Source organism: Emydura macquarii, unplaced genomic scaffold (genome assembly GCF_026122565.2).
Source record: "Emydura macquarii macquarii isolate MOO-44397 ecotype Brisbane River unplaced genomic scaffold, CSIRO-AGI_Emac_v2 contig_691, whole genome shotgun sequence".
In the NCBI taxonomy this organism is placed as follows: Eukaryota; Metazoa; Chordata; order Testudines; family Chelidae; genus Emydura; species Emydura macquarii.
In genome coordinates this window covers 11,926,797-11,952,186 of record NW_027130828.1, presented here as the reverse complement: position 1 = coordinate 11,952,186, position 25,390 = coordinate 11,926,797, and the positions used below count along the sequence as shown (strand labels likewise).

At 44.3% G+C, this 25,390-nt stretch overlaps 1 protein-coding gene across 1 annotated transcript; it reads left to right on the top strand.

Annotated features, from left to right (window-relative positions):
* The first annotated feature begins 270 nt into the window (after nucleotides 1-270).
* On the top strand, nucleotides 271-25,390 carry CIZ1 (CDKN1A interacting zinc finger protein 1). Its single transcript, XM_067542088.1, has 16 exons — nucleotides 271-331; nucleotides 670-795; nucleotides 3,511-3,626; nucleotides 6,322-6,488; nucleotides 7,813-7,948; nucleotides 9,077-9,137; nucleotides 11,803-11,882; nucleotides 12,565-12,644; nucleotides 15,748-15,930; nucleotides 16,278-16,408; nucleotides 17,312-17,396; nucleotides 18,083-18,196; nucleotides 18,565-18,744; nucleotides 19,730-19,799; nucleotides 20,889-21,010; nucleotides 24,647-25,390. The coding sequence occupies exons 2-16, from the start codon at nucleotides 704-706 to the stop codon at nucleotides 25,244-25,246; spliced, it is 2,217 nt and encodes a 738-aa protein (XP_067398189.1). The 5' UTR covers nucleotides 271-331; nucleotides 670-703; the 3' UTR covers nucleotides 25,247-25,390.

Genomic DNA, 25,390 nt, shown 5'->3' with positions numbered 1-25,390 from the left:
GAGGAGGCAAAGCTGTCCCAACCTGGGGGAATTTGAATGAGTCTTCAGCAAGGTGGGGAGGGAGATATTAAATGTCCTACTGAAACATGCAACAAACCCCCTTATTCTAATAGGACAAAAATGAATCCCTCTGAGCTGAATGAGATATGGGAGGAGGTGCAGCAGTGGCACTGGGTCCTCCAGGCCTACAGAAGGAGCTGAATCCTGAGCAGCCAGTGCTGCTCTCTTGCTTCCTTCCTCCGCTTTAGTTTGGGAGCGGGGCTGGTTAGATACAGCGAGGCTGCGCTGAGAAGAAGTCTGACTCTAGCGAGTGGGGCAGCAGCACCAGCAGGTGGTTATTGTTCTTTGCAGTAAGATGGAGGTTGCTTGTCAAGAAATGTAAACTCAGGTTGGTTGCAACAGGAGTCCTGGTGCTCGGGAAGGGGCTGCAATGCAAAGCTGGCAGCGGGGGGCTCTGAGGCTCCACTTTGGGGGGGGGAGGGAGGATTTTTATGGGGTGGGGTCTAGAAGATCCCCTTCCCAGGCTGCTTCTGGTGCTGACCCCGGCGCTGGCGGCACTCGGATAAGTGAATGAATGGGTGGCAGGTCCCTGCTCAATGGCTGCTGCGAAGTTAATACGCATAACCCCAGCTGCGGCTGCCTCCCTCATTCTCCTGCGTTTTGTCCCAGGCTCGCTCCGCGTGGGGCTCCCCCCCGCCCAGACATGTTCAACCAGCAGCAGCTCCAGCAGCAGCTGCTGCAGCTCCAGCACCTCCTCCAGCAACAGCATCATCACCCGTCGCAACAGGGAGGCCGGTAAGCGCGACTAATCGAGACCGGGGACCGCGGGCCTGTACCTGGGGACCTTCCCCAGGAAAGCCTTAGCGTGGCCGGTTTAATCCCTGCCCCCCCTGCCTGTCCCCTCCCCTTCGCCTAGTCGGGGCGGCCCGAGACACCCCTGTTGGCAGCGGGAGGAGACTAGAGGAGGGTGCTGTGGGGGAGGGGCAGGATGTGCGCGCGGGGGGTCAAGGGCCCGGAGGGCGGGAAAAGGGTTTAGGGACCCTGAGCGGCGGGGCTGCACCAGGGCTCAGAGGGGAAGGGGGCTAAGGGCCTTGGGGTGAGGGAGAGGGATGTGTGCCAGGGCTAAAGGGCCCCTAGTGGGAGACAGGGAAGGGGGTGTGAGAGCCCCGGGGAGAGGATGGCCTGAGGGGGATCGGTGCAGAGGTTTAGGAGGCCGGGTGGGTGACGGGGATCTGTGCAGGGAGTGTAAGTGCCCTGGGGGGGATATTGTGTGTGCGCAGGGCCTCGGCTTGCGCCATGAACTGTCTGCATTTCCCCTAGTGAGTCTGGTCGCTGAAGCGGCTCCTCTCCTCTCTGCATGTCCTGGGCAGGGTGTCTAGGAGCTGCAGCCCTGGCAGTAATACAGGCTCTGCCCAGCACTAACCGTCCACCCTCATCCTGAGCTCTGGACTGAGGAGACAGGACGTGAAGGAAGCTCCTGCTTGGTGCAGCTCCTCCAGAACAGGCCTTGCGCCAGACAGTTACAAAATACTACAGTTTGGAAGTATAAAGGCTACTTCCCTCCCCTGCAACAGATGGGGCACTGCAGTCACCATTAAAAATCTCTGTGCTCATAGAATTTCTAAGGTGCTTGTCGTCATCCTATAGTACCTGAGAGCAAGTAGAACACAAGAGTGGAGATTATATAAAAACAAAATGCTATAGAGTCAAAGTGGCATAATTTAAATGTGAGTGGACAGCAATCAGACTAGAAAAACGGATTGTTGTTTAAAAATGGGGAATCCAAAGGGAAACGTTACCTGTTACAACTTACATAAATGTCCTAATGAATCTTTTAAACAGGAGCATGAATTTTACTATATTACCAGGATCCAACTCCCCTTTGGTTACATAGTTTGGTTTTATTATGTGTATAGTCAGTTAGTGTTAGGATGGGATTATTGAATGCAGTTTGGACATGTTGTAAGGTGTCATTCAAGTGATGTTTCTGTATAAACACAGATATTTTTGCAATTGCACTCCATGCTGTTGAGGATGTGACTTTGTATTTGAGTTGGATTAAAAGACAAATTAGATATGTCTGCTAGACACAAGCAGTAAAGACACGACAATAAAGGGAGAAAATGCTCACCTAACATGTACAAGAGAGAACAATAGTTCTAGTCAAGGAAATTTGCCCATTATGACCAGAGATAAAAGATATAATACGGAAACTATTAAATAATGCACTTAGGTGCTGTTATTGTTCTTGTAAAACTTTATACAGCAGAAATTCAAGGCTGTGGGGGGAAATGTAAGGAGGAAAGGAAGTTCTTTGGATATTAAATCACAAGTAAGGTTGCATCCATATGGTAGGTATGTTATTGAGGTATGCTTGGGAACCTCTATTACACAAGTAATATAAGAGAAAAAAGAGTGGGAAAGTATTTGTTTAAGTCTCTCTTCAAATAAATGCAAATGACCCACAATACTGCAAATATCTGTCCATAATTATTAAAAGGTGACCCACTATACTGAGAATATCTGTCTTCATTTATTAAAATGGTCTCCTAATAAAAAAAATGTTTTAAGTGGGGTGGCTTGAGCTGAGGAAGATGTTGTGCAGAAGTAAATTTCACACCTGGAGGGCTTTCCCAGCTACCTCCTGACTCGCCAACTTAAAGTGTGATGTCAGCACTTGTGAGGACCAGGACAAGTTTTGAGGAAGAGTTGTCTGATATAAGCAAGCTTTCTCCTTTCAGAGCTTTAAAAGCCAACATTGAATAGGGCTTCCCCACACCACCAGAAACGGCTTTTGACTTCATAATATATAGCATATCTAGTAGTGGAATAGTAAATCAATATTGGCTCAAAAATTATGGGAGTGAGGTTGAGGGCAGTGTTATCATATTTATTTTTAGAGAGTATAAGACTCACCTAGGATAATGTGTGCCAGTTTCTTCAATTCCTTGACACTAGACTGGCACTTCTGCTGCTCATCCCCATTCCCAGGATATTCCCACTCCTCTCATCTTTCCTTTTGGTCCAGACTTTAAACAGGAAAGTCATAGTTTACTGCCACTCTTCCCAACACTCACATTTGGGTGCAACTGTGTCCATATAGACAGCCTCTGGATGGGAGTAGCGGATTTTGAGTAGTGTTGTAAGATGTTGAAAATGTTTTTAAAACCAAGAGGAGTTGTTCAGTTTGGCTAGTGATCAGCTGCCTGCATGGGTCTGTAGAGCTGTAGTCCCCTACTGAACTTTAAGCTATCTTCTTACCCCTTATGTGTGTTTGGTGTTGAGAGGTTCTGTCTCTTAAACCTGGCAAAGTTGCAGACCATAAATTTCTTAATAGACAATCCCTCATGATTGGGTACTCCAGGAAGATGGAAGAAAGGGAATAGTGCATCAGTATTGCTACTGTTCTTTGCTCCTTGTGTTGTTTGCGCTCATTAGAGACAAGAGTGAGTCTGAAGGTTACATTTTTCTACAGGAAGGTTTTCAAGTGTTTTATCCCTTCTTTTCCAGGGGTTTGCCACCACATCAGCAGCAACAGATGCTGAGTTTACGGGCAGCAAATCAAGCATCACTCCTTAATGCCAATCCAATGCTTCAGCGAGCCCTGCTTATGCAACAGATGCAAGGTACTGTCACTGTTGGTGATGCTCATTGCCCTTATTAAGTCACCCTTCATCCTCACTTAACCTGGGAGAGTTGCCATAGAATGGATATTGCATGTCTAAGCATTGCAGTCCTCCTCTGTGCTTTGGGATTCCGTTCCTCTGCTCTGTTCTCTTTCAAATTTGCCCCAGTCCAATTCTCAGAGGGTTCTTCAGTTGTTGGAGATCCAATTTCTCAACTGCTCAAGATCAAGATTTGATGTGGAAGTTGTGATTGTAAAGGTAGATAGAAGCTGGTACAACTTTCTCTTTTACAAACCTAAGGCAAATAAAAATGTTTCCATGAATATATTAATCAGCAGTCATAATTTTGTTTAGATTTAAACAGTCATTTGCATTGTCTGCAAACCCAAACAAATGTATTGCAGAAAGTGACTAGTTGGTCTTTCTTCCAAGCTCAGTGAAGTGGGGGGGAGGGTGTGAGGCGAGCATAAAAGTGAAAAGTTCGTTTTTTTAAGAAACAGCTTTGTGGAATTCTACTTGCTTGGAGTAAGTAATCTACTTATATGGTGAATGTCCCTATTTATTCCATCATCATTTCTTCCCAGGAGGGTAGATTTTTGTCCACGGTCTGATAAGTTTTTGAGACAATTTTACAAGGCTGCCCCAATAATAGCTGTAGTTAATATAAGGTATTAGAAATGCAGGTAAGGAGCTTTTGGCTTTTTATTTTTGTATTTTCTTTTATTTTTAACATGCCAGTGCCTTTTTAACAAAGAAAAAGGTACTTGGGTTAATTTGAATGATCATTTAACTTAAAACTAGACCAGGGATTTTTTTTTGCATAATAATAATATCCAGATGTACACATAGTAGGTTTATTCTACATTTTGTTACAATGCCCTTGGTTCTCCCTTGCCTAGTTAATACAAATGTTCTCTTTTGATCCCAGTGGCCGTCTAGAAATCTTAGCTTTCCATCAGCCAAACAGAGGCAGTAAGGGACAAATTCCAATCCAAAGTTAGTGCAGATTTTCAAGTTCCTTGTGTATGTTTGTATCATGGAAAGAGCTTGGGCCCAGCAAGAATATGAAAGGAGGGTGACTGATAAATTTGATAAGTAGTAGCATGGCCTTTCTCTAAAGGTGAAGTTTTTATTGACAGATTGTATTTAAAATAGAAATATGTCAAATGATTTGAAACAAACTGGATTTGCCAGTTGAACAAGGTGTTTTAATGACCAGTCTAATAAACTAAGGTGGAGTGTTACTACTTACAGCTTGCTAATGAGGTGGGGGTATCTGTGACTTCTGTTTTTTACATTCTGCATTGTCTCATGTTAAATGTGTAATAAAGATCCTACTGAACAATATGATTGTACTTGCGATTTGAATTTTTCTGGTCACTTACTAGTTTGGGTTACTTGTGAGAATATCTGATGCCCATGTATTTCAGTACCCTGAGAAACATCAGAATAAATAATTTGATGGAAGCCTATGGTTTAAGCAATGGAAGTGGGGAAAGAACAAATGCCCTTCAGAGTCTAAATGAAAGTGGAGTTCTTGTAAAATTGCTAACCCAAGAACAGAAGGCAATTTCTTACCAAATAGATTTCTGTTCAAAGTGGAGATAAATCTCTTTACAATAAGAGATTTTCTTTCACAGCACAATTGACAAACAATTCAAATCTATGGGTATTCCTTGGGTTGTGTTGCAGTTTTTATACATTATACTGAGGTCATCTGGTGCTTAAAGCATGATGTTGAGTGTCAGGATTCCTGGATTCTACTCTTGACTCTGCCACTGACTTATTGTGTGGCCTTTAGATTGTTGCTTATGTACAAATTTTCAAAAGTAAACCCTGATTTTGGATCTCCATCTTTAGACAGCTAGAGTCTGATTTTTCAGAGGTGCCAAGCACCCATAGCTCAAATTGACTTCAGTGGAGGCTATGGGTGTTCAGTACCTATGAAAATCAAGCAATTGGTATCTAAAGATTGGCAGCCAAAATTAGAGGCTACTTCTAAAATTTTGTCTCTAAAGTCTCTGTGTCTTTGCTTCCTTAGCTGTAAAATGGGAATGTTGAGGCTTGCCTTAATGGAAAAGTATTGATACTTATCTAATGGTTATAAAGCGCTTTCAGATGGATGCTCTCTTGAAAAGAACTGTTCAAAAGACAAAACGTATGATAGAAAATGGTAGCACCTTAAACTAAACCCAGACATTTATCATGTTGAGCTTGCATGATAAATCTGGTGGCAGAGAGGCCTATGAAATCTTGTTTAAAATGCTGTTTTAAATTAAATGCTCTAATCGTTGCTGCTGTCCTGTCCAAAGAACCCCAAAAACATCCAGATCACAGTTTGAACTGCTAGCTGCACAAGCTGTAGGATGAATTTTCCTCTTCTACAAGGAATCTCTGCAAAAACAAGACCTTGTCTTTCTTTAAACCTAGGTGCTAGTGTGTTCGAATTAAATAATCACTCTAGTGAGCTTAACCTGCAGTAACAATTATAAACAGTTGTGTAGTCTTAACACATTCCCATATAGTGGTGTGAGATCTTTGGGGTAGCTGGGGGAAACAGAAGCTGGCCATCAAAGCACAATTTCTCATATCCATTCCCTATGGAAAGGGAAGTTGAGTTCTCTAAGTTCTGCCCCTCACTGCTGCTGCACACCCTGCATGGGGTGATATACTGTATTTTTGTTTTCATTTGTAGGAAACTTACGAGGATTTAACATGACAGCCCCAGCTTTGCAACAGTTTTTCCCTCAGGCTACAAGACATTCTCTTTTGGGGCCACCACCTGTTGGGGTCTCATTAAAGCCCGCACAGCTGGGCTTCCCAGGCCTTGCGTTCCAGCGGCAGAATCGGATGTTTCGTAAGGTGAGCTTGTGATTTCCAGATCTTTGGAGACTAGCTCTCATTAGATGCTGGCTGGTACCCGCTAAGATGATTGCCCATCTTGTACATGGGGTACTAAAGAGAAATGTGGGCGGATTAGAATGAAAGAATAATCATTTTAGTACCAGACTGCTGACATAGAAGCTCTTTGGTCAAACCAACTGATTTCCAGAGATCCCAGTTGTATTGTATGGGAGTTCCCCATCTGCTTCCAGTAGATCCCTCCTGTCCTAGGATACCAGGATTCATTTTATTAGTTCTATGTAAATAGTAAAATAATAGAAACTGTTAGAAATACCTACCTCAAAATAGCTACAACAGAATGTATGAAATCCTGGTTCCACTGAAGCCTGAGAGCTTTGCCACTCTCAGTGGAGCCAGGATTTCATTCATGTCCCTGCCATAGCAAAAACCTCATGGCTGCACTCCTGTAGACTGGCCTGAATCATGAAAAATAGTGAGTCTTGTGACTAGAGCAGAGGATTGAGAGTCAGGAGTCCTTGGCTTCTATTTCCAGCTGAGCACTGGCTTGCTATGACCATGGACAAATCACTTAACCTCTCTGTGCCTCTGTTTTCCCCCCTCCTCCCTCCTGTAAAATCAGGATAATACTGGCTTTTAAAGACGTTGTGAAGATTAATTGATGAATGTTTACAATTCCTTTTTGAGTCCTTGGTGAAAAGTATTACAGGATTGCAAAGTATTATTAATCCTCAGATGCTCCTCCTTTTCCCTCCATTCCCTGCTTCTCCATTCCCCAGGTCTGAATTCAGATTTGTCTGGGAATCGACTGAAGATTGTCCTTTCTTTTTTAACTTCTCCCCTGTTGTAGCCTCAGGTTTTGTGTTACCTACTCTAATGTTCAGTGCCATTTTACCTGGAGCTCCTGGCTTAGGCCAGCATTCTGTGCTGGATATCGTTATCCCAATAAGGTGTACTGGATAAACTGATACTCTACACCCTGACTCTGCTTTTTTGCAGAGAAAAAAGAGTAATTATTTAGGTTCTTCTTCCTTCCAGCCCTTGCAGGGTTTGCATGGGCCTCTCTGTAGTGCCCTGGACCTGCCACAGTTTCTGTTAAAGACCCTGGAGATGTCAGCTAGTGCCTGTGGTCTGAACTCCATGTACAGAGTTCTGTTCATCCACTTTGAGTTGCTTGAAGGTGGAGAGTCTCAGGCAGATCATCAGGCCCTCTACTTTGGAATTTCTGCTCTGGTCCTATAATAATAGTTGTGGAACTTTGGAAGACATGTTGAGTTTTGAGAAGGAGAAGAGAGCTGGGTGTGAGACTCTTTGCTAATTGCAGGACTACCAGAGGGGCCCTGACAGGAAGCGGGAGCTGGATCAGGCATCCTCATCTCAGGCACAAGGAGTTGATGAGAAAATGGAAATACCAGAGGGTAGCCAGGCTGGGTCAGAACAGAACAACTCCTCACCCACAGGTAAGAGGGCCCAGTAATGAAATGAAATCTGAGCATGCTCAAGAAACCTCTCTAGGACATTGGTGCAGCAAAGATAGTAAATAGCTATAGTCTCTTGTTAGATGCTTACTGCAAAAGAGGATTTCTGGAAGACAAACCTATCTAGCTTACCTCCAGTCAGCATCCCCTGCACTGGGCTTCATTTATGCCATTAGTTAGGTGTTTTAGCTTTGCAAACCAGCTCCATAGCCCTTGTTTAATCAGGAGGAAGCTGTATGCATTATTGAGATGATATACCTGCTGCGTGCCCTCTTGTGGAGCAAAAGGAACATTCCTTGTTGATATGATTCCCGTCAGCCTTTCCCCACAGATGCCCGTTTTAGATCAGGTTACTCGCTCCTTTGCCTGTGTAGTAAGTCACTTCAGTAGAGAAGACTCTGAGTGGGATGGGAAAAGGAAATAATTTTGGACTAAATGTTGTCATGCCACCTTACCAGCACTGAATTCAGCATGGCAGCCATAGACTAAAACTCAGATGAGGTGGAACCCACTTGCAACCCGATATGTTAAAGAAACAGTCTTGTGTAATAGGACGCGCCTGTTTCCTTGAAATACTATTGGGTTTGGGCACCATTGTGGTAGGCACTGTATAAATACATGAAGATACAGGCTCTTGTAATCTAAGAACATAGAAATATAGTGAGGTTGTATCTGCATGAATGCCCAGTCAAGGAATGATTTTTCCAGTCCAAATTCAGTGGAAAACTGATTTGATTACAGGGACACAACAGATTGACAGGTCTAACACCTGACCTTAATGTATAGTGTTGGATTTTGTGGTGCAGGCTCTTGTCCCCTTGGTATTGGACTAAGATCCAAACAGCCATTGGGTAGGAATGAGTTCATATCTATACTTCTGGGTCAAGCTTATAGCAGTAACCTCTAGAGATAAAGCTCCATATCCCAGGTCATTACTAATCTCTTGTTAGCCAATCCATTGCCACCCTTCTCAAAACCAGAATTGGCCAAGTGCTTTATAGTCTTATCTGCTCTAAAGTACTATATCTGACATAAGCCATTTGGTAGGAGATCAGATCAGAGGGGCCATGGTTTGTTCTGCTAAGGTAATATTTATCTTTATCCCTGCAGAACCAAAAATGCCAGCAGAATCCATACTGGACACTGAGCCTGCAGCAAAGAGACTGAAGAGGTAATTTCCATTGAAAAGGCCATAGGGGGCACAATGGATTTAGATTGCTTATTTGCTTTTGTTGTTGTTGTTCCATTGCTATATTTGTGGTAAGATGGAGCACTGCCATGCCAGCCTGACTTCAGGCATTTGGGAGGAATATCTCTGGTGTTCATGGGTGACTCAAAAAACCTCAGGGCACTTGCTGAGTCCAAGGGTGCTGCAGGTATCAGAACCATGAAGATGATGAATAGAGAGATGGACCATGTGTAGGCAGGCTGCAAAGATGACACTTCCTGAGCCACACTGTTGCTTGGATCCCATATATCTATTAGATATAAATAAACACAGGCAATTGATAATACTATATGAATGGGGGTGGGGGAAAATGTCAGAATATAAAGGCCTGTCTTGCAAATTCTCTGCTCCCTGCCACTGACTGCTAAACCAGGAACCCATGCAATGTCATATCGCCATCTGGTGGGAAGAGCATGGAATACAGCTCAGCAAGCAGTTTGTACTGTTCCAAATTGTACCCTGCTCAGACCTGTTACTGTTATACATGTGGGGGGAAGGGAGAGGGGTGTGAATAAGAATTATTAGACACTAGAAAAAAAAGTTCTCAAATCAAAGTGGATTTATTTGCAAAATCCTTTTTCTGTTCAAGTACATTAGAAGCTTCCTAATATGCAATACCAACTGACAATCAGGACTCCTGCATTCTCATCTGTTTGCTACCAATTCACTGTGTGGTCATAGGCAAATCTCTTCACCTCTTTGTGCCTCAGTTTCCTCATCTGTAGATTAGAGGTTAACAAAGACCTCTGTGTAGGGCGGTGTAGCGTTGATTTGATGTTTGTACATCACTTTGACCACAGTGTTACAGAAATGCAAAATATTATTGAGCACTTGGGGATTAGCGAGAAAGTGAGTAAATGCTATTAAAATCAAGGCTGACTCATCACAGCATATACTTTGTTCTACCAACTGTAGTTTGGTTTTAATTATGCTAATAATTTGCAGTGTATTAATAAATGTTCTGTAGCATAAATGGAATAAATAATTAAGTCTCAGTGGTAGACCTTGCTGCAGTGACTCTTAAATCTTTACTGAGCAGTGGCTAGACACTACCAGATTTAGTGTAACTAAATATGATGTATGGGGTGCAGATTAGCAATGTTCCTCTGTAACTGAATCCAGAGTTTAGAGAGTGTTCTCATTTATCTGATAATGACCTGATGATGAATCTCTGAACAGCCGCAACTTGCATATATTTCTGCTCTTGTTTCTTATCACATCCCACCTCTCGCCTTCTCTGCCAATGATACCAGCCTCCATGCTCCCTCATTTCCTTCTCCCACTCTTCCCTTCATGCCTGCTTTGCTGTCCATATGCCTGGAATGACTTCCTTATTCAAGTGCAACTGGCATCCACCTTTTTCATTCGATACCTTGAAATCCCATGTCCTTTCCCAAGGGCCATAAATGGTAACAAGTGTCAATATAATGCTGCCTCCTCCTTGTTTTTTTAAAAAAGTGACACCCCTTCCTCTAAGTCTCTGATCTTAGACTCTATATTCCTGCCTTGCGGAGCACTCTCTGCATCCATGTATTGTAGGGTGTTGAGCACACTGGCAACACTTAACAAATAACGATAATACAAGCCACTTTTGTTTTGCCCTTGTCTGCATTATCAAAATCTTGCTGTGTATTTATAACTGTGTAACTCAGCTACTTTATCACTTATCAATCTGCTAAATTATGGAGTGTGTGTTTTAAATCCTAATGCAGACAGGAATGCAGACTGCATGCTGTTACTGAGTTCAGAAGTGCGCTGCTTCCTCTGGGCAGGTGGGAATGTAGGTCTGGCTTGGAAAAAGGGACATATATAAAACCTAGTTGAAAAGTCTGAGTGCTGACATATAATCAGGAATGAAATCTGCTTTACTGAATCTTTCTGCAGATCAGAAAGATTTTCTTCTCAGCAATCCTTCAGGAGCCTGTTTCTATTCCTTAAATCAGATCAATGGCAACAATGAAACACAAAGCCAAATCCTGTTAGCAGTGTTTGGTATTTAGAGCTATTGACCTATTGATTATCTGCTGAAATCAAATGCAAAATACATCTGGAAAACATTCAGTGAAACTGAAATCTCAATGAGACAAAACTCCTGAAAACCCCTGTGTGGCTACCAACAAAGTTTCCCTCCTGATCTCAGTTTTAACCTTCCCTGATCCCTAGAACAGGTGAGTGTTGCAGTCGTCCTGGAGATCACCGACCAAGGCAGGAAATGAATCCTAGGACCCCTTACTGAGAATACCTTCCAGGTAGCCCTCTTCCCATCCTTTCAGCAGGATAGGACAATTATCTCTGAACAGTTGATTCAAGCTCTTTTGGCTGGCTTTTAAGGGTATGATTGATATTTGTGTATATGATAAGGAGCCCCTCCTTTTTCCTGCCCTGCTGGAGCATCACCAGAAATACCATCTGCAACAATAAAATATTATCAACTTATTTTTGAGATTTCAGGTTTTTGCTTGATTGTTAAGAACCCTGTAGATTGCTCTCCTTTGGCCTGTGTTTAAACATCAGCTTGTGCATTGGCCTAAGCCTCTTCATCTTCTTGGATGTGGACATGGGAGATGATTTTGTTCTCCTTTTCTTTCTTTTTTTTTTTTAATTGAAGTGTGGAAGAAGTGCCTGTACTAGAAGATGCTACAAGCAGCCAGGAAGCAGAGGAGTCAAGCATAGCAACCCAGGCAGATGGTAAGGGGTTATGATAGACATGAGGGATGGAGCCTCCAGACTGTTAGAGATACAATGTAACACATGGGGTACATCCACACTTCAGCTGGAAAATGTCATTCCCAGCTTGGGTAGATGCATACATGCTAACACACTAAAAATAGCAGTGTGACTGAGGTGGCAGTTTTGATTGCCTGCCCGAGTATAACCCTGTCTGAGATTGTAAGTACATATGTAGATAGCTGACCTTCACACCACCACAGCCTAGTTGCTATTTTTAGCATACTGTCTTGAGCAGATCTGGCATGTGTATGGCTGCTGGAGCTGAGAATTACACCACCCAAGTTCAGTGTAGGCATAGTCTTGATGTCTGCAGATACCCTGAATCTTTTCAGAAACATACTCCTAGGATGAAAAGTTCAGGAAGAGAAATACTGGGACCAACACCCTAAGACTATGCCCCCATAGGTGTTCCAGCTAAATGGAGGGCTTCAAGATGGTTTTGAATAGCCAAATGCAAACAGTGGGACAAATTTCCATGTTGTACAAGGACTTTCTCTATGACAACTGGGTCAAGGCCCAGTGAATATAGGATAATATCCATGCACAGGGGTGAGGTAAACTTCCAGACTTCATACACCTGCTTCTTTGTTTTCTATCATTGTTCAGTTTTAATCCAGCTAAAGGGTCTCTCTGTTTTTAGGACCAGACAACGTGAGAGAGAATACACGTGAAGATGCCTCCAAGGAGAGAAACTTCTCTGAGGAACTGAAAGCTCCAGAGGTAGGTAGGCATGTCCTTTGCCACTTCACACAGGGCATATAAAGGGACAATGTGCACAAAATGTTTCCCTGCCTCCAAGAGTCAATTTTACCCAGATCTCCATTGTGATGTAAACCAAGTGGCACCTGGCTCTGGGGTTGTCATCAGTGCTGGTGTGGCATTGTGCTGTTGTAGGAAGCTGCTATGAAGGGTCTGCCTCTCATTAAATTACAGTAGATTGTGGCAGTGTTTTAATTTTTGTAAATCTGCACCCCTGTTAAAAGCTTGGAAGCTATATTATCCTAACTGTCTGCATTCTGCATAACATTGGAGCTATGACTAAGTTAAAGACTTCCATACTGATCTGGAAGGATGGGAGGCTGCTGTGTGTGGGGGTTTTCTTTTCTTTTTTCTTTTAAATTTACATTAAAAGATTAATAAAGGGCTCTTAAATGTCTGATTTTCCCAAGAAGAGCTTCTCTCAGCCTCGTCTGGGAAGGGGAACAGCTGCCCCACCAGGCAGGTCTGTTTTAGTGGCTGTAGAATCACTGAGGATGAATGGAAAAGTTTAGAGTTAGTAAAGAAATTGTGAGGGATGCTATTAAAGCAGATGAAGAGCATGCCTCTTCCTCTGCCATTCCTGGTAAAGGAGCTGAATGCTGGCAGCTACCTTATGGTTTGAAATTACAGCAGGAGGGTGAAGCTAGTTGGGTCTTGGCACTCCAGAAAGTAGACCAGAGAGAAGCAGGCCAAAGTATAACACTGTTAGAGCCAGCAGGGACACCTGCAGACTGGGAGCCAGTGCTAATAGTTGCTTTATGATTAAGCTAATTCCTAAAGACCTGTCTGTATTCCCAGCCAAATCCTACATATCTGACTCTGCCAGCACAGGTGCTGAGTTTTGGTTTTGCCGGTGGGTGCCCTACCCTGCCCCCCGAGACCCAATCCCCAGTCCTTCCCCTGAGCACCTCTTACCTGCTGCTCACTCCTTTCTGACCCCTTCTGTCTTAAGAACAAGGTGTGTGGGTTTGGGATGGAGCTCTGCCAGTTTTGGGGGAGGCTATTTTCAGTATATTTATAAACTTCTTTCATATTCTAGTTATTAAATGTCTGTTACATGTAATCAGATTACTTTTTAGAGTAATTTATTATTGTAGTCTCTTAATGTTCCCATCCCATGCATATATAAACATGTTTATATATATATATAAACATATTCAAACATACAGATTCAATATTAAAAAAAGAAAAAACATAAAAACAAAGTAGTATATGCACACTTCCCACCCACAGAAACACTGGGTTCTGTCTTCCGCTGTCCATCACTCATCACAACCAGAGCTGCTATTTTCCCCTCCATTCCCATCATCATAAAGAATGCTGCTTGAAACTGTGGTCCCACTGAAGTCCATAGCAAAACTTCCATTAACTTCAATGGGGCCAGGGTTTCACCCCATCTTTTTTTTCATGCTTAATGCTATTTAAAATCCTATTGCTTGTAGTACAGCTTGTAAATCTTTTGCCATTTAACACTCTGTAAAAAATGATTGATTTACTGTTTGTTTTGTTTTTCCATTATTTCTTTTCCTTCATTCAGCTTTTCTCTCTTTCTTTCCCCTGATTACCTTTTTCTGTTCTACCCTCCTGATTCTAATCCTTCCCTCTTCCTGGTTTCTCCTATTCTTTTCTATCATCCTGTCCTGCTGCACTACCTCTCAAAACCTCACTGCCCCACTCCATTCCCTCCTCTTTGCCTCTTCTCTTCCCCCCCCACTCCCTCCCAGCCTTTCTTCCTTCCTTCTGGGGTCTTCCTGCCCTGGGGTCCTTCATGCCCCACTCCTGTTTCTTCTTGCTTTCCTCCTCACCCCCCAGCTTCTGCCAGGGCCTGGGTCCAGCTCCACACACACACACCCACATGGCTCGGTAGCCTGCAGGGCTTCCTCCCCACCTTGGCTTCTCCCGGGGCACAGGGATTGGGTCCAGCTCCCGCCTTCCCCTTGTGGCTTACCCAGGCGGTGGCAGCCACAGCAGCAGGGGGGCTTCCCCCCTTGACTTCTGCCAGGGCACGGGGGTCAGGTCCTGCTCCCCCACATGTGGCTTCCCAGGCAGCAGCGGCAGCACATACACACCCCTATCCCTAAGGCTTTTTTTTTTTTTGGTGTTAATTTGTTACATGGGCCCGCCCTCGTTAGCAGCTGAAGCCATCCCTGACTCAGCCCCTGCCAGAGCAGGGAGGCATCATTTGCTGATCTGCTGGCAGCAGGCTGAACAAGCGGAACAGCTGGCAGCAGCTGTGGGGCGTGGCTGGGGGAAATCGTGGCCACCGGCTACCAACAGCTATATCCCAGTGGGTGCTGCACCCACTATTTTTTTTTTCTGTGGGTGCTTCAACCCCTCATCACCCATGGAGTCAGCGCCTATGTTTGCCAGTGCATGGTTGTTTGGCATGGTTAGTGACATCTGTGTTCCACTGTGCGGGGGTGTCTTTATATGTGGACAGGATAATATGCTCATAGAACCTTGGTAAGGAATTACATTACAACCTAGATCGGGGTGGCCAACCTGCAGCTCGTGAGCTGCATGCGGCTCTTTGCTTATATAAATGCGGCTCGCATCAGGGTGAATTTTCTGCGGAGGGGAGGGTAAGAGACATGTGGCTCTTTGCGATATCTACATCTATTTTTTGACTCTTCATCTCTGACTGGTTGGCCACCCCTGACCTAGATCATTACATTTAGTGCAGAACCGACTGCAGTTCTGTGGTGGGGAAGCACAAACTGTGGGAGTCCCACAACTGGCTCTGTGGAGTACTGCAGTCACCAGTAAATGGATCAGCCTGCAGTGTCTCCAGGGGCTATTAAGAACTGAGCATATATAGATACACTGGCCTGCGAGTGACTCTATTGGAAGATCTAGCAACTAATTTAATTAATAATGAAAGTGATTGTGGACCTAGCACAGTGATGGTAACATTGTGCACCTAATACTTGAAATGACATGATTGACTGAAATTTCAAGGCATTTTTCCAGGTGTTATAGAAATGGGGTTAAACTTAACCCTTTAGTCATCAGAAGCCCCGAAAGAGACACCTAGAATGGACTCTTGATTTTTTCATTCTGGCAGGTGTTGAGTTCTGGGGGCTCGTTGAAAGTGACTATCCAGCAGAGCAGTGAAAGCAGAGCTATCAGCACCACAGCCCCAAAGCCAGGACACTGGACCTGTGAGCTGGGCACAGCTGATACTGGTCCTGCGTCTGTCCTTAAATTCTTCTGTTACATCTGCAAGACCAACTGCTGCAACCAGCAGGTATAAGCACTAGAGTCTGTCTGGGACTGGGTGCCACGGGAAGGAATTGCATGTAAAAACGTTGTACTGTGAGACATGTTTTCAAGGCATCAGGCACTGCAGTGACAAGAGGCCGAGAAAAGCCTATAAATTAACAAAATAATCCACTCCTCCTCCAAAGAGCTCGCTAGCCAACATCCTAACGCTCCAGAGCTGGCTTATCCACAGATAGCTATGCTCTTAAACTTTTAAACTTTCCAAATATTATAGATTGGTAGAAGGAATGGAACGCATGAAATTGACCAGCTTTTTTAAAAAAAAATTTTTTAGTTTGAGTCCATCTAAATGGATTTTCTCTTCTTCGTTAGAATTTCCAATCCCACATGGCTGGAATTCAGCACCAGCAGCGACTTGGGGAGATTCAACACATGAGTAATGTCTGCTTTGTCTCGCTGCTGCCCATGGTGAAGGAGCAGACGTTGATGGCTAAGAAAGATGGGTATGTGTCCTCGTGCTGGAGGTGGAGGGTAAATAGGGCTGATCCCAGGTAGGTCAGTATCTAGATATTGCAGTACTTGGATCTTTAAAAATACCTTTGATGTGTCCCTATTGGCCTTAAGAAACCACCCCAGGAACCAGCATTGCAAAGCGCAAGTCTGTAAAAGCAGATTAAAATTCTGGATACAAATAAAACTGTCACCTCTTTCTCCACTCGTTCTCAGTCACACTCAGAATATACATAAAGGAGGAAGGAAAATCCCAAAGCAATAAAAACTTAGCATTCGGGTTCTATGTTAAGTCAGTGTTTTATGAAAAGAGATCTGATCAGACATGGATGGGGTGGGTGTCTGTGTCTGGCTGGCCTTTAATAAAATACATGTCCCTGCATACATCAGATCTCAGATACAGTCTAATAGAAATGCTCAAGACACTTCAGCAGAGACTTTCTTGCCAGCAGTCCCTAGTTCTGAACACTGGGAGGCAGGGCTTTGAGCAGAAGAACCTTGACTTTGGAACTTGCCTCTCCATTGGTTCCACCCAACCAGAGTGAGTCCGTATTCAGTGCACAGTTCAAGGCACATCTGTTTTCTCAGGCCTTAACCCCAGCAGGTAGCCTCCTTTGAGAAAATTATTTAGCTGCTTCCTATAGCGTAGCTATACTGACTTTGTCACACTGTGTAGTGTTTAATGAGGTACATCAGCCTAAGGACTGTTGTGATGGGTGCATCCTTATAAACATGAGTTAAACCAAACTAGGTAAAGGTGGGGGAGATGAGAACTGAAATGTAGCCTTGTGGGGAGGAAATGTAGCACAATAGGAAGTGAGACCGCGCAGAACTACAAAAACTGTTCCCTGGGGAATACAAGGGAGCCTCTTACTAAGCCATTCTTCTTTCTGCAGAGAGACCCAGCAGCGGTGGTGTAACACCTGCCAGATACACTTTATGGAGGATCTAATCAAACATCGAAGGACCCAAGAACATAAGGTAACAAATTGCCCTGATGTACAAAGGGGGTTGGACTGGAAAAAGACATTCACTTATTCTTAGAAGCAAGGTAGAGGAGAGTGAGCTGGAGGGAATAAGCTAGGGCATTGCACTGTGGTGATGAGGATATTTCTAGACTTATCTCTTTATGCATCTAGTTCTCTTGGGCTTCTAGACCCTGGTGCTGGTGGAGCTCCTGGGTGTCATGCTGAGTTAATTGGTGCTGACTGGCAGCACATTTTGTTTTTCTGATTATTACTACTACTACAGGCCTTGCTTATTATTAAACTCTGTCTGCCCAGAGGTATGATAGCAGCATGGCTCTTTCCTTGATCATTTTCAACTGCAAGGGGAATTTTAGGTAGGCAGTCTTTAATTACCCATGCTGTAATCTGGCCAGGACACTAGTGTTAACTACCCCATCTCATATGATAAGTGCCATGAGATCTTTCAATATCATGAGAAGCCAGAGCCTTTCTGTGTTATCTTCACACACATTTGCCACCTCTTAGGCACGTGGATGCACGTATGCCAGGATGCCCCTCTCTACTGCTGTAAGGAGGTGGCCTGATTTGTTCTAGATTCATGGTCATGATTTTGAGAGAGAAGAAGTTTAAATGAAGCTTAATTGAAACAAAGTGGTGTCTGTCTTGACCAGTCAGATCTTCTCATCCCTTTCCTCTCAGTTGGCCAAACGCTCTCTCCGTCCCTTTTGCACTGTCTGCAGCCGTCACTTCAAGACCCCTCGCAAGTTTGTGGAGCACATGAAGTCCCCCGAGCATAAGCAGAAGGCCAAAGAGGTAATGTGAACGGGATGGGGGAAGCACTGCTGTGTTAGACAAAAGTGGCTATGCGTGGTATGTGGCTGTTCTACTTGTCTCAAACCAGTGAAGAGATGCATCATTTTTCCTGTTGAGTGGTTCCTCTCCTCCCTGATGGCTCATTCCTATACTACTTAAAGGAGCAGACTGGAAATTGAGCACTGTATGTTGACTGGGAGCAGGATAGTGGTCTTGTTTAGCAATGCCATCTGCTCATCCCAGAGAGCGACAGCTCCAGACGCCACCAGGAATCCTATCCAGTCCTCCTCCTCAGCAGGAGGGACATTATGTGAGTGCCTGAAGTTAGCAGTTGATCTGGTCTGATCTTTTCTCTCTGTGTCTGGCAGGTGAGGCTGGGTGAGAAGGAGCTAGGTGGGCCAGAGGACTCAGAGGAGCTAATCACAGTTGATGCTGTTGGCTGTTTTGAAGATGACGATGATGAAGAGGAGGAAGAGGAGGAGGGAATAGGTGAAGAGGAGGGTTCTGAGGTGATGCTGATAGAAAATGAAGATCCTGTCATCAAGCAGGTACCCAACGATAACAGAAATAGAAGGCTGTGTTATATGAGCATCTGGGTTAGACTCTAATGGCTCGGTCAGTCATGGCCAGTTGAGCTCAGGGCATTGTGGAGGCTTATCTACTCTGTTCCCAGAGCAGAGGGTAAGATGGGGAGTATCTAAGATACTTTGAGATCTGATTTGCAGCAGCACCAGTTTTACTCTTCTCACATAAGAGGTTTCCAGAGTGCTGTGGAGTATAAAGGAGAATCTGATTCCCTTCACTCAAGGGGAGGGCATTTCTGATGTTCAATAATGGTAACTCCTGGGGCTGACTTGAAGCAGCTAACACTGCTTGTCACGTGGTACCTCAGCTGGAAAGAGACTGGCTGTGATGTGTGGCTGTTTGGTAAGGAGAGGGAGGACCTTGGATCTTCGTGTGATACAGGGGAGCCTATAGGAGTGGAAGAAGATATCCTGGGCTACCCTGACAAGGGGGGCAAAACAGTTTAGACTTCACTATCAACCATTCTGCTTGAACCTGACCCATTAGCAGCTTTGCTCCTGTTCCTAACTGGGATCCCATAGATGGATATCTCTTGGCAAGTGTTCTCCAGATGAAGTAGCTCTCTGCTTCAAGAACAACTAACAATGGAAAGGACACAGTTGAGTTAGCTCAGGCCTTAAATACAAGTGGTGGTTTTTAACCCTGCTAATGAAATTTTCTCCTAATTCCTGGTTTTTGTATGTTGATTTAACCTGTCCTTTATGCTCTGCTGTTAATGTAATCTGTGCAGGATCGAGTGATCACTGACTAGTGACACAATTAAGGGGTTTATTTTGCTGTAGGAAGGGGATAATAGGAGACAAAAGCCCCTTCCTGCCATGTTGTACCTCAGCTTTGCTCCCAAGCTCACTGGAAAGGGTTAAAGGCCCATGAGGGGAGTTGAGCAATGGAAACAGCCCCCAGGCTGGGGGCTCCATGCACTGACATGGTCTCTTGGTTCTCGTTCAGGTTGGGCTGAAGGAAGAGCCTCTGGAGGACTGTGAAGGAAATGAGGCATACTGTCCAGATACCACCTATGGTAAGCAACCCAGCCAAGCAGTGTGTCCAAGACTGCCTTCTGGGGCTAGGCCTGTCATTGTCACAGGGGGTGGGCCCTCTGTTCAAGACTTTGTTGCCGGCAGCAAGCAGGACTGCCACCAGCATCCATGTCCAGCCAGCGTATGTTAGCGGATTTTGCAGAAGGGACAAAGTTGGGTCTGCTGAGTTGTAAGCGTAAGGCACGTGCTGTTTGTCAAAGCTGTAAATGGGTTTGGCAGGTGCTTCTTGCCCCTCAAGAGACAGGGCTGCGAATCTTGATCTAATCCAGGAAGATTGAAGAACTGGAGTGGGGATGGAGCCAGTGCAAAAGGGTGAAGTACTGAACAAGCCATGTAGAAAGCAGAGTTGCTAGATCAATGTCCTCTTCAGAACACTCCCTAGAAAAACTGAAGCTTCAGTAGAGATGCGTCTCTCCTGCATTGAAGAGCAGGTGAGGCACACCGTGGCTCCACAAAGGAGATTGAACTGCATACCATCCTCTTTGTTCTTCGGAACCACCCCTCTAGACTAGCATCTGGTGAGAACAGACAAAGCAGCTGAACTCGTGTACAGCGCTGTCTCTAGCCACCACCCTAATCTCTGTAAGCAGCTCAGACTTCGATTTCTAAAACCTTTCCCAGCCAGTCATACATTGTGGGGAGAGCAGGGGGTGTATGCACCAGCAGAGGCTGCTCTGTGCACAGGGAAAACTCTGTTTACACCAGTTTTCCTCATTGCTGTTATCTTCCACTATCATGTGGCAGACGGAATAATGATTAATGCTGTGACTGGTCTCTCCATGTTTCTCCTGTCTTCTGCTTGGATTGAGCCCATTACAGCTGCTCACATGGTCTCTGTAGTTTTCCATTGTATTTTTTTATGCTGTGTAGTTTTTGCTCTGACAGCCAGATCTCTCTGAATATCGGCTCACAGCTGCCCTGTGGTAAAATCAGATATTCAGCAAGTGATCTTGCAAATCCCCAATTAACAGAAGCAAAACTCTTCTTTTTAATTTCCCCTTTAACATTCTTATTGTTTTGGAGTTCCATTCAATGTGATCTGTGATTTCCATTCCCCTCCCATTTTGCAGGCCCGGATTTTCTGGTCCCCGTCGCAGGTTACCTCTGCAGGCTGTGTCACAAATTCTACCATAGTGACTCCGCTGCCCGGGGCACACACTTGAAGTCCCTGATGCATTTTGAGAACTTTCAGGTTAGACCCTGGTGTTTGTCACCCTGTGTGTGTGTTCTCCATTCCCTCAGCAACTCCCCTCTTTGAGCTGTCTGTCTTCAGCACCTTGCCATTGTCCATCACAATGTCAGTCATGCCACAGCTTTCATCTGGTATGCTCTCTGCTTATCTCCAACTCCCCTTGCAGATCAGACAGTTCTGCTCCTGCTTCCTAACTAGTGTTAATGTCTGTCGTTGCCCATTCTTAGCTGGAAATCCTCCATCTCCCCACAGAGTGTTTGATCTGTTCACTGAACCTTTGAAATGCAAACCCTGATTCAGCCTGGGACTTTCTTGTGGTTCCCTAGAATACAAATGTGGGGAACCAAACAAGAAGAGGCTTCTCCTTTTAAAGAGGGCAGGAAATGATACACATCTGTCTAGGTAAAGCTTTAGTATCTGTAATGCTGGAAATAGCTCCCCTGACACTCAAATTACATGTAGATAATATCTATAGAGAGGACAGGTAGTTGGAAAGTCATCTTTTAAAATAGTAGAAATGAAATTCCAGGATGTTTAGAAGATGGAAAACTCCAATCCATGAGCTGTTGAGAGTTTGGTTGGTCCCCAGGGACTAGGTAGCAGCAGGGAGCAACTTGGGAGCTTCTGGTAGTTTTCCTGGAGGCTCTTCATTGGTGCAGAGTTCAGCCAGTTAGTGCTGTTCTGCTCCTATATCCAGTCCACATGCAGCAGGGATGAGAATGGCCCTTGCATTCAGCTGTAAACTCATCCACTGGATTTCACTGAGGGCAGTAATCAGATTTTGTGTCTGTACCCATCATGCTGGTCTTGAGGCAATGTAGTATTTTTCCTTCTCACTTCAGTGACTGTTGCGTCTTATGTATGGAAGTGGCATTCCCAGACTTCTGGGATGGGGGGGGTAATTCCAATTTGCGTTTCCTCTGGTGGTAAGGGCTGAGATTTGCTTCAGCAAAAATGTCCCGCTTTTCCTTTCCATGTTTATTCATAGTTTTTTCATGGTGTGTGCTGTGGAACTTTTCTGCTAGTCTTCAGACAGGTTAATTCCCTTTGCCAAGGTAGTCAAAGGTTAACACTCCCCTTCCTATATCCCTATTACCTTTTAGCAAGAGCTGGGGGAAACAGCAGTGTCCCATGTGGGCTGGCAGTTCTTAAAATCTTTACAGCAGCTGTAGCTTTTCCTCTCCCCTGTGCAGATCACTTCTAGAATGAAAGAATCAGTCTCCCTGTTCATGTCTTGCTTCAGTAAGTTATTCAGATCCATTTAGTTACCTCCCCTCTTTTGGCCTTTTAAAAATTAGTTACCATAGCAACAGTGAGTGTCTCCCCTTCACATTTAAATGCCGGGAGATGCCACTGTTTCCTCCCATTGGGGTACCAAGAAGGAAATGTTGTCTAGTAGTTAGGGGAGTAGGAGTCAGCTTTCCTCTGTTCTCTGCCAGCAAGTTGCTGTGTAATTTTAGGTAGGTCACTTCTCCAATCCTATCTGTAAAGTAGTGAGGATAACCCTCATGGTAGTCCTGGAGGCTAATTCATAAAATATCAATGAAGTGCTTGGAAATAACTTATTCCAGATGTATGTGGATGTGATTTGGAGGATTTGGTCTTCTACAAATATTTAAGGCTAGTCTGTTTTATAATTAGCCACTGCCCTTTTGAGTCTTGTGATCTCAGCTGGAAGTACTGACTCCCTGGACTGTTCATGTTGCTGGTTAGAGGTCTAAGGACTGTCATGGTCTTTGCATTAAATTACTTCTAGGTTTTTTTTTGAAGGGGAGAGAACAGCACTTCTGGCCAGAATGCCACAGTGGAGGTTTCCTAGCAGCAATTTGCTTGTGGTTGAGGCAGTCCAGTGCACCACTCTGGAAACAGCTACTTTGCACTTTGTCAACAGTTGCCTCAGTTTAAGATACGACTTTTAAACTGATTTAGTTACACTACTACATAATGCTGCGAGGATTCTTACAGCAGTTTAAACCAGTTTATTTTGATTTAGCTTAAATCAACTGGGAACAGACAAAGGGTCCACAGAGGGGTTTGCACCAGTTTAACTTAATCTCTTAAAAATTAAACTTGTGCAGCTTCATGGTAGAAACCAAAGAACAAATCAGGCTGGCAGCAGCATGGTGCTGATCAGAATAACTGTGGTGTTGAGTATGTACTTGGTGCGCTTTGAGTATGTGTAATGTTTCTGGCTGATAAGTGAAAAATGTTTAGTTGCACAGAAGAGTCTGTCTCCCCATGCAGAATGGGCTCTGCTTCATGCACCAGCCTATGGAATGGCTAACCTAAAAGATTAGGGCTTACTGGACTTTCAGCTGCTTCTCTTCTATATTACTAAAAGCAGAGCTGTATGGAACCATATTTAAAGAGGGATAAGAGTTGTATTTAGACCCTCTAGGAGCCAGGAAAGATCACAGGGAGAACTTACTTTTTGTCTTCAGTACCAAATGGCTAATAATGCAGCCCCTTCATGGGCTAAGTACCATAGTACTGATGCAGTAAAAGAACCTGAATAGACTAGTTCAATTAAATTGTTGGATTTAGTGCAAGCCCTTAGTTCCAGGGATTAAGTTTAGCATCACTAATCACTTTCATATTGTTGTGGAAGAAAAGGAGCTCCATGCTGTTCACTTAGTGCCCTGGCCTTTGTAGGAGTCTGTGGATCACCACATCTAACTAGAGGCCTCCATAACTGAGTAATGAGCTGGAGAAATCCCTGTGTGGCTAAGGATCCCATGGTTATACTCTTATGTACTATTTTTCTGAAGTTGCCACCAAAACTTCAAAGACAATTTTAGCTTCCTTGCTGATCTCCCACTTGAGGTCTCAGTTTGGGAATCAGTCAAGTAAGTCATCTTGCTAACACTGCTGAAATAGGGCCTAAATTCACTATCTAGTGAATGTATGAGAGCTTTTGCAAGTGGAGACGCTTACTGCTTAAAATACCCTCCTAGAATCATTCCCTTATATATGATTTTACTGAAGAGTTTTTTTTCCCCCAACGGTGGAGCTCTTGCCCAAGAAGCACAAAGTGAATGAGCAGTCAGCCTGCACTGCTTAGATGAGCACAATGCAAAAGGAAACTGTCATTTCACTCCATGTTTATCCGCAACAAAATTTGCGTTAATCTAATTAACATCTAGCAACTAAGCATCTTAAGATGCATTTAAGGAGTGCAAGCAAGGCAACCAATAGTGCTGTGTGTCTGGAAGGTGAGACTACGTTTCTCCTGCCCACCCCCAAAACTAGATTGTCAGTAGTTGGAATGAGTTTTTTCTTGCTTTCACCTGCATTCCACTGGCCTATTGAGATCTATCATCTCCAATCAAGATTAACAACTATCAAAGACTGGTTCTATGTCCCCAGCTTCACTCTACCTAATCCCTCCGCATTTGCAAATGCAAGAGGGAATAAAACCTTAATACCATCACTTTTCTTCAGGAGCAAACCCTTACCTGCTTGAACAACTCCTTCCCTCAGCAGCCCATTCAAGAGAGCCTAGACTGTTGAAGAGTAGGCCAGCATAGCAGTCTGTCACTTGCAACTGTCTTTGTGAAGGTTTCTCTTGAACCAGCTGATACTCAGTATTGTAACCTCTCAGCCTTGTTTTCACTCACACGTTTTTCCTTTGCACAGAGATACAAGGCAGCAAGGCACCGTGCCACAGCAGCGGCCTCTTTATGCTCCCATGGCTCTGGCGTTCAGGCGTTTGATGATCAGCAGCAGCCACTTGCTGTTAAGATAAAGGATGAAGCTGAGAGAGTGAATACCCATCATGGCACGGGAGAGGACGTTACAGAATTACTAGAGCTAAAAGAACAAACCTCTGGATCTCTAGAGAATAAGAGTGAACTGGGCACCTCTTTGAGAAGGGATGAAAGCCCAGCCAGTGAGACTGATATATGTGGAGCTCTGGTCATAGAGGAGGAAGGAAGTCAGGATGAGAGTAGCAAGTCCCCCAACACTAGTGAAGACTGCCTGCTCCTAGATGAAGACTATGCCACAGGGGAGTTGCTGGGACACAGTGTGTGTAAGGAAGAAGAAAGTGATAAAAGCAGGCAAAGGGAAGGCACAGACAAACCCCACTATCCAGTGAGCAAAGGGGATTCTGAACAGGAGGCAGCAAGCATCAGAGGCCAGGAGAAAGAGGGAGACACCTGCTTTCCAGCCAAAGGAGAAGCAGCAAATCAAATCCCAGCAGGGTGCAGACGCTCTGCTAGACGCAAACCCAGATAGAACAGCCTTTAAAGGAAGAGCCCTTTGCATACAGTATTTGCTGGAAATGTTTATTTTCGGAGTCTTTTAATAGAGCAAAAACCTTCCATTTTACTGCTGTTTTTATTTTAAAAATAAATAAGCCTGGCTTTAGTGTGTCTAATA